The sequence below is a fragment of the Melanaphis sacchari genome, unplaced genomic scaffold (genome assembly GCF_002803265.2).
Source record: "Melanaphis sacchari strain LSU unplaced genomic scaffold, SCAv2.0 Contig111_pilon_pilon, whole genome shotgun sequence".
In the NCBI taxonomy this organism is placed as follows: domain Eukaryota; kingdom Metazoa; phylum Arthropoda; class Insecta; order Hemiptera; family Aphididae; genus Melanaphis; species Melanaphis sacchari.
Genome location: NW_020270431.1, coordinates 993,153 through 1,010,265, shown reverse-complemented (window position 1 = coordinate 1,010,265; position 17,113 = coordinate 993,153). Strand labels below are relative to the sequence as shown.

Below are 17,113 nucleotides of genomic sequence, written 5' to 3'. Positions count from 1 at the left end.
CTTTAGTGCCTAACCTGTACACGCCACCCCTCATTGCCGTGCTTAAGAATTATTATATTTTACCTGCGACGTGGTCGCGTTGGCGCCCGGCGGGGGGCTAGACGGACCGAATCGGTGTACAATAATGCGTACCCGGCGCCGTTTGCACCGGGGCTGGAGGAAAACGAAACACTCAGTCGCCCGCCTTCCCCCCTATCATCCGCCTACCCAACCGAAGACGAACCAGTTGCCCGAGACCGTGTGCTGATAGTAATACCTGTATGAGAAAAAAAAACTTACCTACGGCAAACACGTAGTTACGCACGAGAATCGAGATGATAATAAACGATCCGACCGGGACGTCATCGCGTCGCCGTCCAAAGACGTCCGAAGCAGTCGTCCGTCCTCGTCTGTCCGTCGGTCGTCGAGCGCGCTCGGTCGCAGTGTGCGTGCGTGCAACCCGGTGCCGAGTCGTGTGTGTGCGTGCGTGCGTGTTCGTGTACGGGGGAGAGAGCAGCGGCGGTGGCGGCGGCGGCCGGCTCATTCCAGAGGCGGCAAACGCAGTCAACAAGTAGGTAGTGCCGCGCGACGTGTCCGGCGACCGGTAGTTCGTAGTTTTTCATACTGTTTATAGTAGTGACTTGTACGCGCGCGCGCGACCACGTCGTGTCTTTTACGTTTCGTCGTTTGTTGTGCGTCGTCTTTAATATAATAACAATAATCGTAATACGAAATTCGTTTTAATCGCGCATTATACTCCCCCGTGTAAGTATAGTGTGCTGCCGCAGTGCCCTCCTACCCCGTAATAATCGAAATCGTATATATTAATATAAATAATAATAAAACCGTCTTCGCGATTGTCGTTCGTTTTCGGTCCGTTTCCTCAGGTTCTAGTCGCAGAGGATTTTCCCGTTTCCGCGCGTGTGCCTGTGCGCGATCGTTCGCCTATTATCCCGCCGCCGACGCGGGTTTTCCCGGGAACGTGCGGCCCGTTGTGATGTTCTAAACCGACCGCGCCCGCACCATTTTGAACGCGCGCGCGGGGCGATGGTGACCCGACGAACGCCGGGCACGGTGGCGGCGGCGGTGACGTTGCGCTCGGCGCACGTCTTGGCCGCCACCGCGGCGGTACTCTTGCTGGCGGCCGCGGGATACGGTCGAGACGCTGGTGAGTTTGACGGATTTTTTTTAAAACACGGTATAATATTGGTATAGAGTACCTAACCTGGTTATTTTTATTATCATTACAAATGATAAGCGTCAAGTGCTTAAACTTTGACACGGTTACCTGCAACCCAGGTGTAAATATCGCTAGTGGTAAACGAAATAGGGCTATTGATAACGAGAGAAACGGATTGTGTTGTGTCGGGTAGGTACGTCGTCGTTTTAATGGATATTTGTATATCTGGTGTGTATAATAAATGCTCGTGAGTTTGTCATCGAACCCCGCGGAGGGATCTGCTGATTCTGATACAATTACATCAATCAACCGCCCGCGGGGTCTCTTATATGTATTATACTACTACTACACTGTTATATTATATTATGACTATTTTTTTTTTATTTTTTTTTTTTATTATTTATTATTATTATTATTATTATTATTATTATCATCATCATCATCGTAACTGCGGTCCTGCCACCGCCACCTACTCCGTGGATCGTTTACTACACGGTCACCGGACGGGCCAACAATTTGAATACGTATCCCGACAACAATGTAACGCGTTACGACTGTGATATTATCCGTGTATTGTGTACTTAACGGAAATCCCACCGGCAATACTGTGGTGTGCAACGTATATACGATCCACTGAAATACTGGATTTTCTGATTCTTTTTTTTTGTGTTATGCTTTTACCACAACATTTTATGTATTAATTAGGTTTTAAACGTAGGGTTTTTACTGTAGAAAACTAAGACAGTGAGAAATACACTGTTGCAGGACGTTATTGATAGGTAGGGAAATAAAAAAAGGCACTAACACAATGATATTTAAACATTTTATCAAGTCGCCCGAACTTTTTAATATTTATTTAACTGATATAAACTTTTTAAGCTTGCTTCATTGTTCAGTTTTTATTTACGGACAAGGTTAGAGTTTACCGATGTTTCATCGTAAACGAATAGTTTGAATGCTCCCTGTGCCCACTTCTATTAACCCCTCCCTATGTTAGGTCATTCGGTTGTTTATTATGTTTGAACACACGTTGATCGTCGGTGCTGGTTGTGCAGGTGAACGGTTTGTGTATTATAAAATTATAATAATATGAATATGAAAAAAAAATTGCACCGCTATTCCGCAATAATTGATAGGTATAACTGCCTCTATAAACTCGTTATTCGCCGATACGGAATATTCACCGATTGAACTTCGAAGTTCACCGATAATTATCTTTTATTATAGATTACCTAATATGTAAGCATTATAATAATATTATTTCTATATAGTTATTCGCGAGTTTGTTTAGGTTTTCAGTAATGATTTATTACTTATAATATAATAGTCTTCTATTCATTTTATCGTTGGCATTTATGTCACAACATCACGAACCAACGTAATGAATTTAGAAACACAACGATTTAACAAAAGAATATTCAGGTTGTTTATAAGACGAGTTTAATAAATATGGAATATAATAAATGTTAACTATATTTTGTATAAGTTTAAAATGTCATGCTGCAACTTATAATCACAATGTATTATTAGGTATTTATTTTAGTTATGTAGTAGTTAATTTAATATAAAAAATTTAATGCTTAAAGTAACCGAGAGTTAAAGAAACACAAAAGCCATCTTGTTTTTAAAGTATATTATTAATTTCTATAAATGTATTGAGATATATTTATATATTAGTTGTATTTTAAAAACAGCTTTTTTAAAATAGTTAAATGTTTTTCTCGATTTTGCGAATATGCGTTATTTCACACTAAATGATGAATAATTATCATGTTTGATCTCAAAGCTGCGGGCTGTGAACATGTCACAAAACGATAATAATGAATAAATTAAAGAGTTTAAACGTTTCGTGATTGGTTCCTAAAAGCTTTAGTAGATGACAAAAACCAAATTTTTTTAGAAAATTGTACAAATTAAATGTTAATCAAAAAAAAAAAATTACTGATAAAAGGTTTTGAATAAGGTGAATTACAGATAAAAAATTTGGTTTTTAGAAGTTTCAACAACTAAGAACAACCATTTTTACGAACATATACTTTCTCACGTGTAAATAACATTGTGTGATTATCTTTTAAGTAGGTATGTTAAGACCATATTATTTGCTGACTATTATGTTATTTATTACACCGGTATCACAGGTTTTCTACTTTATAGTATTGTGCAAATACCTAATTTAGTTATTTACTTTTCGCTCGTTATAATACCATTCAATGTTTTTTCACAATAGAACGATAATTAAATAATGAATTTCGTTTTAATTGTTCATTTTTTGCCTGTTTTTCTCTTTATTTTTTCCTTTCATTACTATTTTACGGTCTGACTATTGACTCGAGAATATTTGTGAACAATTATCAAGTATCAAGTTTCATTTGAAATGGATTTTGAGCCGAATCTAGATGATGGTGAAATGATTTTTAAAGTTGCAGCTTAGTACATTACATTTGTAGTTCGTACAACTGTTATTACCTACATTATTTTAATTTTGTGATAAACAAAATAATACATGTCGGACGATTGAACCTACGTACATGATTCATGTTCTCGGATATAGTACATTATAAGGTTAAACTTAAATCGCGTTGTGTGATGTGTAAGATTGTTCTATGGTCATGGTCACTCCTATACCGGATAGAAAATCTATAATATAATCTATATTTTTATTATAATGTAGATACGAGTTTTCTATTCCAGTGCACACCATACTGTGACCGGCTGGAATCATCTGTTTTCCGTTTATACTCTACCTATGATGACGAGGAGAGAGGATCATACGACGAAGATAGCCGTAGCGAATGACGACGACGTCCCCTCTACCCTTAATAACGCTTATCGTTTCTTGACTCGCCCCCGTAAAGAGGCACTACATCACTCTTCATGCTGTTTATGAGTGAGCGATGTACTTAATAATAATTAATATATTATGACTTTTTGGGCCCGGCTTTAGAACTGCACGGATTTAAATGATGATTAAAAAAAAAACCGGTCACTACCGTTACATGAGTACTGGTCGTCAATATTATACTGGTTATATGTACAATGAGTTGTGGAACGAAAGAAAAAAAACAATACATAATAATTTTACGAGAAAAACGGTAGTTTTTAAAAATTTAATTCATAGTTTCTGCTAATTACTTTTGGTATGGTTTTACTTCCCAATTCTGAGCAAATAGGTAATTCTAAAATTTTAAACATATAATAATTGTTCGTCATAGTAACGTGTTATAACAACGACAAATATTATAATAACACATACACGATCTTGTTTACCTATACCGTTATAAAATATTAACATAATTGACTACCTATAAATACAATAAGTATTTTTCAATATTATATTAAACCATCCTCGCGAATTACCAAAAAAATTTTCAAGTTTTTTGCGATTTCAAAATGTTTACTGTAAAAATGATTTTATTATTACACCTACGCGTATTCAACTGTTTAATCGTTTGTTAAGTATACACACAGAAACTTATTTTAATTTGACTGTTAACTATTGTAATATCAATCGGTGTGCTAAAGATTTCGGATTTTGAAAGCGGATTTTTTTCTATTAATATTTAGTATGTTGATAATTATGCTTTGTTTTTCTCCCGTATATTATATTCTTATAGTTTTCTAAGTGTTAAACGCCTCTGCACAGTTGACATGTCAAGTGTTTCAGTGTATTAAAATGTTGGCATGTTATCAAAAAAACCCGCCGCAATACGGTTGTTTGGAGAAAAATAAACGCGATGCTGATAACGTGAGTTTATCTAATCAGTCTCGATGGCCTATGCAATTGGATTTCTTTCTCGGAACGGGTTCCCGGGACAACCGGTTTTTCGCTAGCCAATATAATACCGCCACCACCGCACCACACACATCCGATGTGCTTTTTTCCCGCGAGTCTTATTGCGCATGTGCGCGCGCACAGGCGTGCTGCGTATTCGAAAAAACACATTGCATTTATGGCACGAAAACCATGACATTTTTTTTCCACGAAACCATCAGACTCGGCGTCTTGGAAAGGGCAAGGTAAACCGGCTATTTATGTATTTTTTTCCCATTGTGACTCCCCGGCGTTGATTTCGTTTGAATTTTTTTTTCTTCAACAATATCAAATATATTACTTCGCGTGTTAACAACAACAATAATACGCGACAGTGCGACACGACTAGTAGGGTTGTGTGGGGGTGTTCGAACAGCAGGTCATAAACAACATAATATATATTTCGTTTATTATACTTTGTGTATTGCTAGGATTTGACATTTTCTTTTGTAATTTGTACGTTGAATTTTCCTTGTGTACTACCTTGTGCACTGTTGACTCATAGTTCATACACGCACACATACATGCACACTGCAGGTATTAATCCGACAAGGTTTACGAATAGCTTTTTTTAGGCATAGTTTACGCTTCCTTTAAGAAGGTTTTTATCGTAATAATTTTATTACCTAAACCACTAAGGGCGGCGGGACTAACGTTGTTGCGACAGAGCACAGGGGGTTTTTTTCGTATGGTCTGTGCTGTGTTATCTAAATACCTGATGATTCACTTTTTAAGGACTTATTCGCTTATTTTCGTTTTCCGATGAGGAGATACACCACGATATCATAATATAATATTAATAAATAGCACCAATATGTTCACGCAATTCCGGACGCGACGAAGAAATCTCGTTCGATGTATTATATTGTCTGATTAATGGTAATTTTTTTCTAAGCTAAAATCCGCGACGTAAGAACGAAAAACAAATTGTTTATTATGCGTCACGTACAACGACTATGTCATCCATAATATTATAATATATTTGAATAAAACAATATTTCTAAACAACCGTCAAGTTGGTTTCAAATGTATAACCGTATAATATGTATAACTATTTAAAATAACGTTTTATGCCTACACGATATTTTTGTCATAGTCTCGACTACTGACGGTATTCGTATAAAATTATTATATGCTTTTTCTACGCACAGGTAGTAACAATGGTTGTTATCTATATAGTTAATAATGTAATAGAGTACTTGTATTATGACGTATGAACGTCCATTAATGTTCGGAGGGGCTTATTGCGAGAAACGATTTCGTATTTTTCTATACTTTGTACGACCGTCGTAATATATTTATTTTGATATGAGTATTCACAAACAGACTTCATTTTATGGGTAGGAAATCGATGAATATGATATTTTTCCTTATAATTCCGTGCGACGATAACGTGTGGTAGGTACCCGTACCACTTCGGCATTATAATATGTTGTATATGCAACAAATGGAAAAAATTTATAAATAGTAGATTGTTAGATATGTTATTATATGTTTATCATATTCGCGTCCGTGAAATCTTTGGAGAACACTGAACACATGAGATTTATAGATAATATGGGTAATAAAATCGGAACTTAATATAATATGTATATGTATATGGGCTCCTCTGCGTGCCGTTGTATGTCTATAATAATGTGTATGAATCAGATTGCGCAACGTTGCGCTTATAATATTATCATTATTTATAATAGTTAAAAAAAAAATGCCGCTATAGATACAGGTACTATTATTATTTTTCGAGTTGAAGGTGTTAGGATGATATGCGCCATAATATTACATGTTTTGAAATAAATGATGCCAGCGTGCGTTTGCAAGTATTCTATATACATACGCTATGGCATTTGCGGTATGCACGTGTACCTATATTAGCGCGTTTATTATTTGAATCGACGTATGAATTTCGTCCGATTGTAATAATATTAAGACCTTCGCTTATTCTAGTTAAGTATAGTTTTTTTTTTTTTTAGTAATGTAGATTTTATTCCTTAATGATAGACAATAGCGTTTGTTGACGTGTCGGTTTCTTAGCGACAGAATCAACTTTTTATTGATCGATTGATCCTCTCCCCGCCCACACCTTTTACCTAACGAATATAATATGCGAAAACTGCGCAACGATTAAAATATTATTTATTTTTCTTCGTCGGTACCTTCACTGTAGAATTAAGACAACAATGGTGTTCTATGCGCCCACCAAAATGTCTAGTGGTAATATACTTCCTATTATGTTATTACTTATTATACATCACGTGATCGGTAAAACAATCGATTTACGAAATATAATGCATAATATTCATTGCACGTTGTATCCGGTTATTTTTAAAGGTTTTGATTAAACATTTATTTACATCAATTTTTGATTCGCTGCTTCTTATACCAGTATAAGATGAACTTGAATAGGTATATTAGTTATTACTTAGGCACTTAATGCATCTTATTTACTTATATTCTCTTTAACATTGCTTATCATTAGGTTTAATATGTTTATAAATATTATGTAACTACTTACTTAAACGAGAAAAAATAAATTGTGGTAGTTCATATGTTAACGATTTTTTTATATTTCAAGGTGATCTTGTTTTTTTCGTAGATTCAATAACATGACGTTAACAACAAGAAATTCTTTATTTTTATTTTATGCAGTTTTTAAAATTCAATCACGATACGGTAATAGATTTTTGTCCATTGACGACGTAATAAATTTTCATTTCATTGAGATGAATTGCGGTCACCTTCTCTAGGTATCGCATTATTTGTAGTGAATACATAAATGATACGGACAAGTGCAGTCACGGTCAACGAAAATATGGTCGGCGAGAAATATAGTAATGAGAGAAGGAAGAAGGAAAATAAATATAACTTATACATATCATTAATTAATATCCTATAATATAAATATATGTATATATATATATATAATGTGTATAGCCATTAATGCATAGGGTAAATTATATATGCTTGGCTATAAAGTAAATGTATGAATTACTATGATATATTGTTTCGACTAATTGAATTGATTACAATATACATGCAATAATAATTAAAATCGACCAAGAATTCGTAATACCTACTTATCTGCGTGTCATTATTTCCCAATTAAAAGACCTGAAATTCTTTCTATTTTTGTATTCAATATAACAATTCAATGAAAATTTTTAAATTTATGCTTGAAGAACAAAAATAACTTTATTAACAGACAAGAGACAACAGGTATAAATGAATCAATTAGCATAAATAGTTATAGAATATAAAACAAAAATAAAATAACTTGCAGGTAACTAATTAAATATATTTAAATATTATTAACGTACGTTTATTGATAGATGTTAATAGTTTTCAACAAAAAAAATATTGGATCCAATAATTCATTAAATAAATAATTATAATATAATATGTTTATATATTTTCAAAATCTTTAAATTTTAATTAAAATAAATTCGGGAATTTTTGATGAGATAGCTTTTAGAACTAGCGTGAGTTAGGAATTGATACTCTTTGCACTAACTAATACGAGTAAATGATTAGTATTCTTCATTTTTTCTTCAAACATCCTTACAGTCTTACACCGATTAAATAGTTTGTTCGTTAGAACTAAAGTTTAATAATTTGTAATAGGTTTATTTTTTAAGTTTCAGACCTGTAGGTTTAATTTTGGGTTTCATATTAGTAATATACTAATATTATACATCATAGTATATACTCGGTAGTTCATTTTGTGATTGAATGAGGAAGTTCTTTAGATGTATGTTGAGAAATAATAATTTTGAAATTGTCTGTGAAAATATTGCCCTTTCGTACCCAATAGTACGGCCGTGACAGTGTTAAAAAAAATTTGATTTGTATTAACGATACATACTTACATTAGTGACGACTAGTGCAGCTTTACACACCTTTATAGTCTATACAGTAAGTGCGATTACTCGTCAATTGTTCGTTTCTGTATTTAACGAACTGTTATAAAATATAAAGTGATATTAACCTGAGTGTTGTTGTTATTGAAAAATGACACTCGGATATTTATTTATTTCCTATGCCGTAGACGGGACACTGTATGTGATAATAATCGACCGATGACACACTTTACAGTGGCGTTGGGTTTACAAAACAATTTAATTTTACTATTCGATGTATGAAGTATATACGAAGAGAAGTCTGCAAGTGTGTCACGCGTACTAAATTATTATTGTTATTATTATTACTATCATGTATAAAATAATATCATTTGTACTGTGGTGACGTCCGATATGTGTTTGAAAAAACACAAATGTCAATGTAAACATATATTTTTAGGATATTAAAAAAAAAAGTTAATGAGCCTACTTTATGTATTGAAAATTACAATGAGATTACCTTTAGGTTTTTTTTTAATTATATTTTTATCTGAGTGGCCGTTGTTATTGTGACTAAAAAACTATTTAAAATTTGTATCTATTCATTTTTTTTTTTTTTTGCTATTGTTATCAGGGTAGAAATATAGCGTTTTTTACTGTGTTATTTTAAACCGTTGTACAATCGGATATCCGGCAGGTCGATTTGTATGTTCGATGTGTGTCAGTAGCGACCGTGAAAATCGGACTGTCCACAACGCACGCGGGCTACAGGAGAAGGGGTGACCCAGTTATTGGCCATGAAGAGATCACCAAAGCTTAACGATAAATACAATTACAAATTTATTAATAAATAATATTATACATGATGTTCATAATACAATAGTATGCAGGTATTATTAGGTATACATAAGTATAATATGTTAATTGTTAACACGTATCTACCAATAATATATTTAATATCATAATATGTACTTTATATTGTTACATATTTTTTTCCAATTATATTTTATCTGCAATGTGTTTTCAAAAATATTTAACCTACTTTTAAACAAATTCATGCAATATATTTTAGTTTTGAATAATGATCTAAAAATACCTATATATCAAAATAGTCGTTTTGTTGGCTTTGTTTTTTTCTAAGCATACATCAATTTAAAACTCTCACATTGTATCTAGTTGAACAAAAAAGTATGAAATTATTCCTATGCCTTATTTAGATAATGCTTAAACATTAAGTGATATCACTAGATAGTTAAATTAATAAAACAGTCTTAAATATTTGTATCATAGGTATTTTTATACCAATATATATACCAAATAAGTAAAATCAAGATAAGTTTTTATTAAAAACAATTGTTATTTCGAAGTCAAAAAATGTTTATATTTTAATTTTTTTTGCATTTTAATCAAGCTGTTTTCAATTATAGTACCTAATTATAAAACAGCACAAAATATAGACAATACACTAATATTTAATAATAACTATGTAATATGTATGCTTGGAATGCTTGGATATTTTTAAATTTATGTATTTTCATTTTTTTATTATAAATTGAATAATTATTTTTATTTATTCAGTAATATTTTTAGACTAAAATTTCAGTAAGAATAGTTGTATAAAACTAAACATAACATGTGATTTAAGTAACTTATATTTAAATTTTTTTTTTTTTTTTTATTATTAATTACATTTCATCAATAACATAATTTTAATTACTTAATTAGACTTCATTGAATTGTGTTGAATACAAATTTGTAAACGTTATGTTTTTATAAAACTCACATTAAAAATGTGAATGTGACGTATTAAAATGATTCAAAATTAATAATTATACCTAATTATTTTATATAATTTTTTATTATTTAAAGAATATTAGTTTCTATATTAATTTTAAATTTATTTTCTAATCAGACAGCCCAGTTTATTCTAACCAAAGTATTAGTGTTCAAAAGTTACTAAATATTATAATTTATAGTGTCAAAAATATAGTGTTAAAATTCTGATCAGTGTGTGACATATTATTCTGTATAGTTTTTAACTCAATGTAGAAAGTATTCACTTAAATAATATTTACTATTTTATAATAAGTGAAAAATAACAATTGATTATATACCTACTTTTTCTTTGAAATCATATAATGAAATTAATGACCAAAACAAATTATTTTAATTATTGTTTTATTAGGATACTATTATTTTGGCATATAAACTATATTATTAACTTACTGCGAACAGTACGAACACAGTAAAAAAAATGTAAATCACAAGTATTATGAGGTTCAATTTTGTTTGGTCATAGTATATGTGATTGATTATGCGATGTACATATTACATAAAACCCTAATAAACTATTATATTTTGTGCTTTACAGAATGCAGATTACGGTATACGGTACATATCCTATTATATATTTAAATACTTGTATCTATAATCTTTTGTGCATGTTTTTGCGTTGTTTTTATCGTTTAAATTTTTAACGGTGATCTCCTTACAACATTGTTATTAGTTAATACTACAAAAAATGTCAATGACGAATTGTAATTCAATTAATAATTTACAAGAAATCATTCAAATAACCAAATACTTAATGTAATTTGTTTTACATGTAAGTACGCTTTTGTTTTTTTATACTTTTTGCTTAATCTGCAGTAGTCAATAATCATACATATTTTCCATAAACCATAAAATGGGATAGGCATGGAAATTAATAAAAAATTACAAATAAAATTACAAAAATAAATAAAATATAATATTAATAATTATTGTTAGATTATATTATATGAATTTAGATTCACTTTTAAAACATAATAATATTGTTGAATGTTGTTATTTATTTTTAATGGTGCGAGAGGAAATATTGAATAACTGTTTATAATTATATGTCCATATGATAATCGCATTTATGATATATTGGCTAAATTATATACTAAATAAAATAAATTTCCTTAAAGAATTTAATGTGTGTTGTATATCTAGATAGATTTGAAAAAAATGTTAATGTCTGTATTAAAAAATATGTTTGTTATCGTTTTATAATCCTATTGATTTTTGTATTATATAAATAAATGGAAATTATACGAATTGATATAATAATTGGTCACAAATTTTATCACAAAAGTTTAATCTCAAACATATCTACTGCATTAAAAAATGATACAAATCAAATATTTCTCACGTAGGTGTAAATTTTTAATACCGTTTTACTAAAAAAAAGCGAGTTAATTTTTTTTTATTTCTAGACAGGTGTACTATTAAATTTGTATGATGAGAGTTTACTTGCTGCGTTGTGAATTTTAACATTAATTGGATAAAAAACAGTCGAGTCGTTTATTTTTCTCATTTATTCCATAAATTATAATAAAACTTATATTAATGTTTTGAGGAAAAAAACATAATTATGTGTGAAAAAAGGCAAACCGAAAGATTTCGAAAATCATTATTTTGTTAGAAGAAGGGTGCTCTTCGACCACGCGTATGCATTATAATATTCTGTTACAAAACACTTCGAATTATTGTAAACTCCAAAAATGTGTTATAATAATTGATATTGATTCGATTATACTTTGTACATACGTATGCACGCTGGCTTATTAAATCTCGGCGTAATGACTCCAGTGTATATAGCTGATATTATTGTTTAGTATTGGTATAATATTAATGTTTGTACGCGATGAAGAGTTAAACAAACGAGAAAGTAACTTTGACTAATACAATGGTGTTAATTATACATATGGTACGATGTTCACCGGCGATACCGACGGCGTAAGTGAGTTATAAGCTTGTTGTATAATATACGTATAACAACTATATGCACGTAATATACAGGTGCATGGATGGTATAGCATAATATCATAGCGTACGAAGCATCATCGTAATTTCGTCCCTTTTTAATTGAACTACATATTATTTTTATTGTATTATACTGAAATTGAATTTCCCGCCGGGGAACTGTTTCCAATTAATTATGCGATAAAAACTCTGTTTAATTATTCGGGTTGGTGAACCCTTTTTGGATGGTGCGCGATCGTCGCGTCAAGGTCGAAACCGCGGGGTATACGCATCGCATACTTTCGTACATCGTACGCAGTGCGTATATTGTATACATTGTGCGTACGCACATAATAGACGCGAGTCGACGGCTTCTTTGTACGATTATTATTATTATTAATATATAAAATGCACCTGTGTGTGTATACACACACACACACACATATACATCGTTATCGGCGGACCCTTCTCATAGAATGATGAGATTGCCATTGACTGAAGTAGCACGTAAGCAGTTTATTAGTACACATATGGACGCGTTAAAAAAAAATCGTACTTGTAAGAAATGAAAAAAAAATTATGGGTATAATATTAATTCGCGGATATAGAGTGATTTACTTAGTATGCTCACCCCTCCGTTTTCACATTCTTAATGCATTTATTCAAATTCTGATTATTAGAATATTTTATGTATATAATACTCAAATTATTTAATATATTTCCAATTTCTTCAATTTGTATACTAGTTAAATAGTGTCTGGTGACAATAAAAACTTTTATTTCTAAAACGAGAACATTGAGAATTACCTTTTTTCTAGAAATTATTTAAAATATTATTGTTTTTGAAAATTTTAAGGTAGGTATCTAAATTGAAATACAAATATTAAGTAATTGTTGAGTTATTAAACATTATGTAACAAAGATACTAATTCAAGATATATTATAATAATTATTATTTTAGCAATTAATACTAATATATTAATATTTTATTGTTTGTAAAAATTATCTGAGCTTAAGTTAGGTTAAGTTGGATTTGATTAAATATATAAATATATATAAATAAACTATTTTTAAAAACTATATCTATTAACCTTATAGTACTTATTATTACTTTTTTTAATTACTCAATAACTAATTGTTTAATTTTTAATTCAGATACATAAACATTTTCAACAAAATAGTTTTTTTTTAACTATTAACAATAAAAAAAGGAAGATTCTCATTTAAAAATAGAAGTTTTTATCGCTATTTGTCATGACAAAAAAACTAAATACCTATTTAAAATAATAGTATTTTAGTAGTATATATTTTGAAAATTCTAAAAATTAGAATTTGAATAAATACATTATTAAAGGAAAAGAAGGGATGTGCAAACTGCATACTTGTGAATCATCTTTTAAACAACAAATCCACGTCAATTATCTGTTCACGGTGTTTGGATTTGTGTGGTCACTGTGGTCTACTTAAATCATTACAGCATCGCGGGGACAATCCACATATTATAATTATCGCGGGTTATGATAATATAGGATACGTCGGGCCTTAGGTTTAATTATAATATTAATATATTATGTGTTATACTACGATTGTTATTGAATATTTATTGATTAACTACATAATTCTATTTTGGCTGTTCCGTGATGTTGGTAATGATATCCCTAGGTCCCCTTCGATTGATGATCGATCGCTGTCGCGATATTGCCATGGCCTATCGCCAAGTAGGAGAGGTTCAAAGAATTTTTCGCACCGTGACTTGGCGGAAAGCGAGTAGAAAAGAAAAACATCAGATAACCCTGTAATAATTGAATTGGTTGTATCGTCAGTCGTACTGTAAACGAGAATCATGACAAATCTGTAACAGATCGTCGCCAAGTTTCCGTATCGGTAAATTCTTTTAAGCTCGTTAATATATATATATGTGCGTGTGTGTATATTGACAGGACGTTGGCCACGTGCCTCGTAGTGACAATTTTTCAACGCTAACTGTTTTACACCACGACCGTGGTATTTTGTTACACCGTATAATATATTATTAACCGTACGATTATTACGTTTTACGTAGGTATTCAGTTTGGAATAATATAATAAAGGCATTGGTCCGTAACAATGTAACACGTACATTCTACGTCGAACTCTTGTATAGTCACTTCGTTTCTCATTATAAGTATACGGATTTGTTTGAAGACTTTAGAATAAACCGATTTCGCAGTGTACAAGTATTGTGTGTGTTTGAGTATTATATAAAATATAATAACTACATCATAAAAATAATCGTTTTCGTTAGCAAAGGTTATTTTTTCTCTCGTCATTCTATTTACGCATATACCTACATTATATATAAATAATATTGAAAATATTGCTCGCGGTCTTCAGTACAATAATCATTATTTTGATTGCGCAATATTGGATCAGTCTAGCGTGTTATTTGCCATGTACATGGATAGGAAGTTATTTCGACCGGAAGAATGTATTTTAAATGTATTAACTTTAAGCGAAACGAAAATACCTTTAAACTTCTGTGGCGTTCGCGTATTTTTGTTAGATATTTTCATCCGAGTGGCAAGATTATGATGGTTCCGTTGCGCGTTATACGTCAATTATTATTTTTGGTAGCACTTCCCGCACGCGCATTTAATATAATATTATAACATACACAATATATGACATAGCTTATTCTTCGTAACAATAATAATCATATTAATAACACGGCGACCTATAAATGTTAACAACCGCTGGACTGATGGTGTGTGTGTATCACTTAACTCTATAAAAAGAAGTGTCTAAACTAATTCTTCCGGCCAATTTGGTGGTCATCGCTCGTGTGCGAAAGCCCCCAGGTCTTACAAGTTACAGCAATAATAACGTACTATGTATGTATATTGTATATATATATATAAAAAAAAAATAATAATAATAATCGTTGACGCCCTCCGGTGGCTGGAAAAAAATACACTTCGTTTGAACGCTGCGTCATTTCGTCTGCTCGTTATTAAGATTATATTATTATTAAATTATTTTTCTTTATTATAGTTATTATAAACTCTAATATAACTATCAAATCTTCGTTTCATTGACGAGTGACGACGATTCGGTCCTCCGGGTTTAGTGCAAAATCGAGTGCTTTACGAACACGGCCGTTGTAAACGCTTATAACTTTATCGTGGCCATCGAAATCATTTGAGGTTTTGTATAAAAATAAAATCAATGACGATATAATCATATTTTATATAGGTGACAACAGGTGGTACGAATGAATTGTATATGTTGTGAGCAAAAATCAAAATCGGGTAATTCATTGGAAATGGGAACTGCAATCTCACGGTACTTGGGCTAAATGACATATTTCGGCTATTGTCTGGGTAAATCTAGTTGTGTCCAACATTATTTGGGTAAAATCGTAAATTGAAACTTGAAACTATGTATTTGAATATTTAACAGTATTATAAAGTAAAAATGCTTCAATAATATATTTTTATTATTAAACCATAATAATATAATATGCTATTTTATGCGTATGATAAATTTATTCGATAATTTTGTAAATTTCTTTATGATTTTCTTTTTTAATTATTAAAATTAACATTATAATAGTCTTGTCGTGATTAAAATATAATTTACTATTATATTTATACAATAATTATTTTATCGTTATTTATTTGTTTTATTTAAAAAATTTGCTGTGAAGTATTCATATGTACCCATAATTTCTATAGTTTGCTCAAATTATGTTGGCAACAACTAGGTTTGACCGAACAATAAGTTCGAGTTTTTCTCAAAATTTTCTGAGATTTGCCTTGTTTTGAGTTTTGTTTGAAACATATAATAATATGTCATCAGCCCAACGTTTATGAAGGCTTAAACGTGTCTAATTGTTCACCTTGTTCGTCGTTTGCGAAACGTTGTCGACATCATCGTCTTGACCGAAAGCCAAAATATCGCTGATTCGTAGCGATCAAGTCCCTTCAAAATTATGGAGTATAAATTCTTAATTTCGGTTTAAACGTGTGTTGGTATCGAAATGATACTATAAATTATAATTTAAAGGTACTGCCGTAGTATCTATCTGTCATGTTTAAATAATAACGTGTGAATTATACAATCACGACATACTATAAAAAACAGTTCGACCTCAAAATTGGGCTACAATTTGTTTGTGCACATTTACCTTTTTTACAATTCTTTTATGCAAAAAAAACTCAACTCGATTGCGCACATATATTTTGGCTATCTGTGACGAAAATCCCTAGTATTATAGATCTCGTTTGCGCACACATTTTCCTTCTCACTTACACGCCTTGTTTCAAAAATATTAGAAATTTCTACGTTTATATTAAAGAGTTTATGTCGTTAGCACACTAGTCACCACTATACTGAACCATAACTACTAAAACTGTACCAAAAGTAGTTAGGTACGGAAAATCCAAAATGATTTAATTTACACAATCGATTATAAAATTATTTACTTTCAAATATTTAATAATGTGTATTGCAGTCTGTAACGATTTATTCATGTGTGTGAATATGTTTTTGTGCGCAAACGAG

General features: G+C 31.1%; 1 protein-coding gene across 2 annotated transcripts in view; it reads left to right on the top strand.

The window, feature by feature from the left end:
* Positions 1-542: 542 nt before the first annotated feature.
* The window catches only part of LOC112603833 (low-density lipoprotein receptor-related protein 2), a 64,265-nt gene continuing 47,694 nt past the window's right edge, over positions 543-17,113 (top strand). For both annotated transcript variants that reach the window (XM_025352608.1, XM_025352607.1), the window contains exon 1: positions 543-1,147. In XM_025352608.1, coding sequence (XP_025208393.1) covers positions 1,027-1,147 — 121 coding nt within the window. In that variant the 5' untranslated portion in view covers positions 543-1,026. The remainder of the gene's footprint in view (positions 1,148-17,113) is intronic.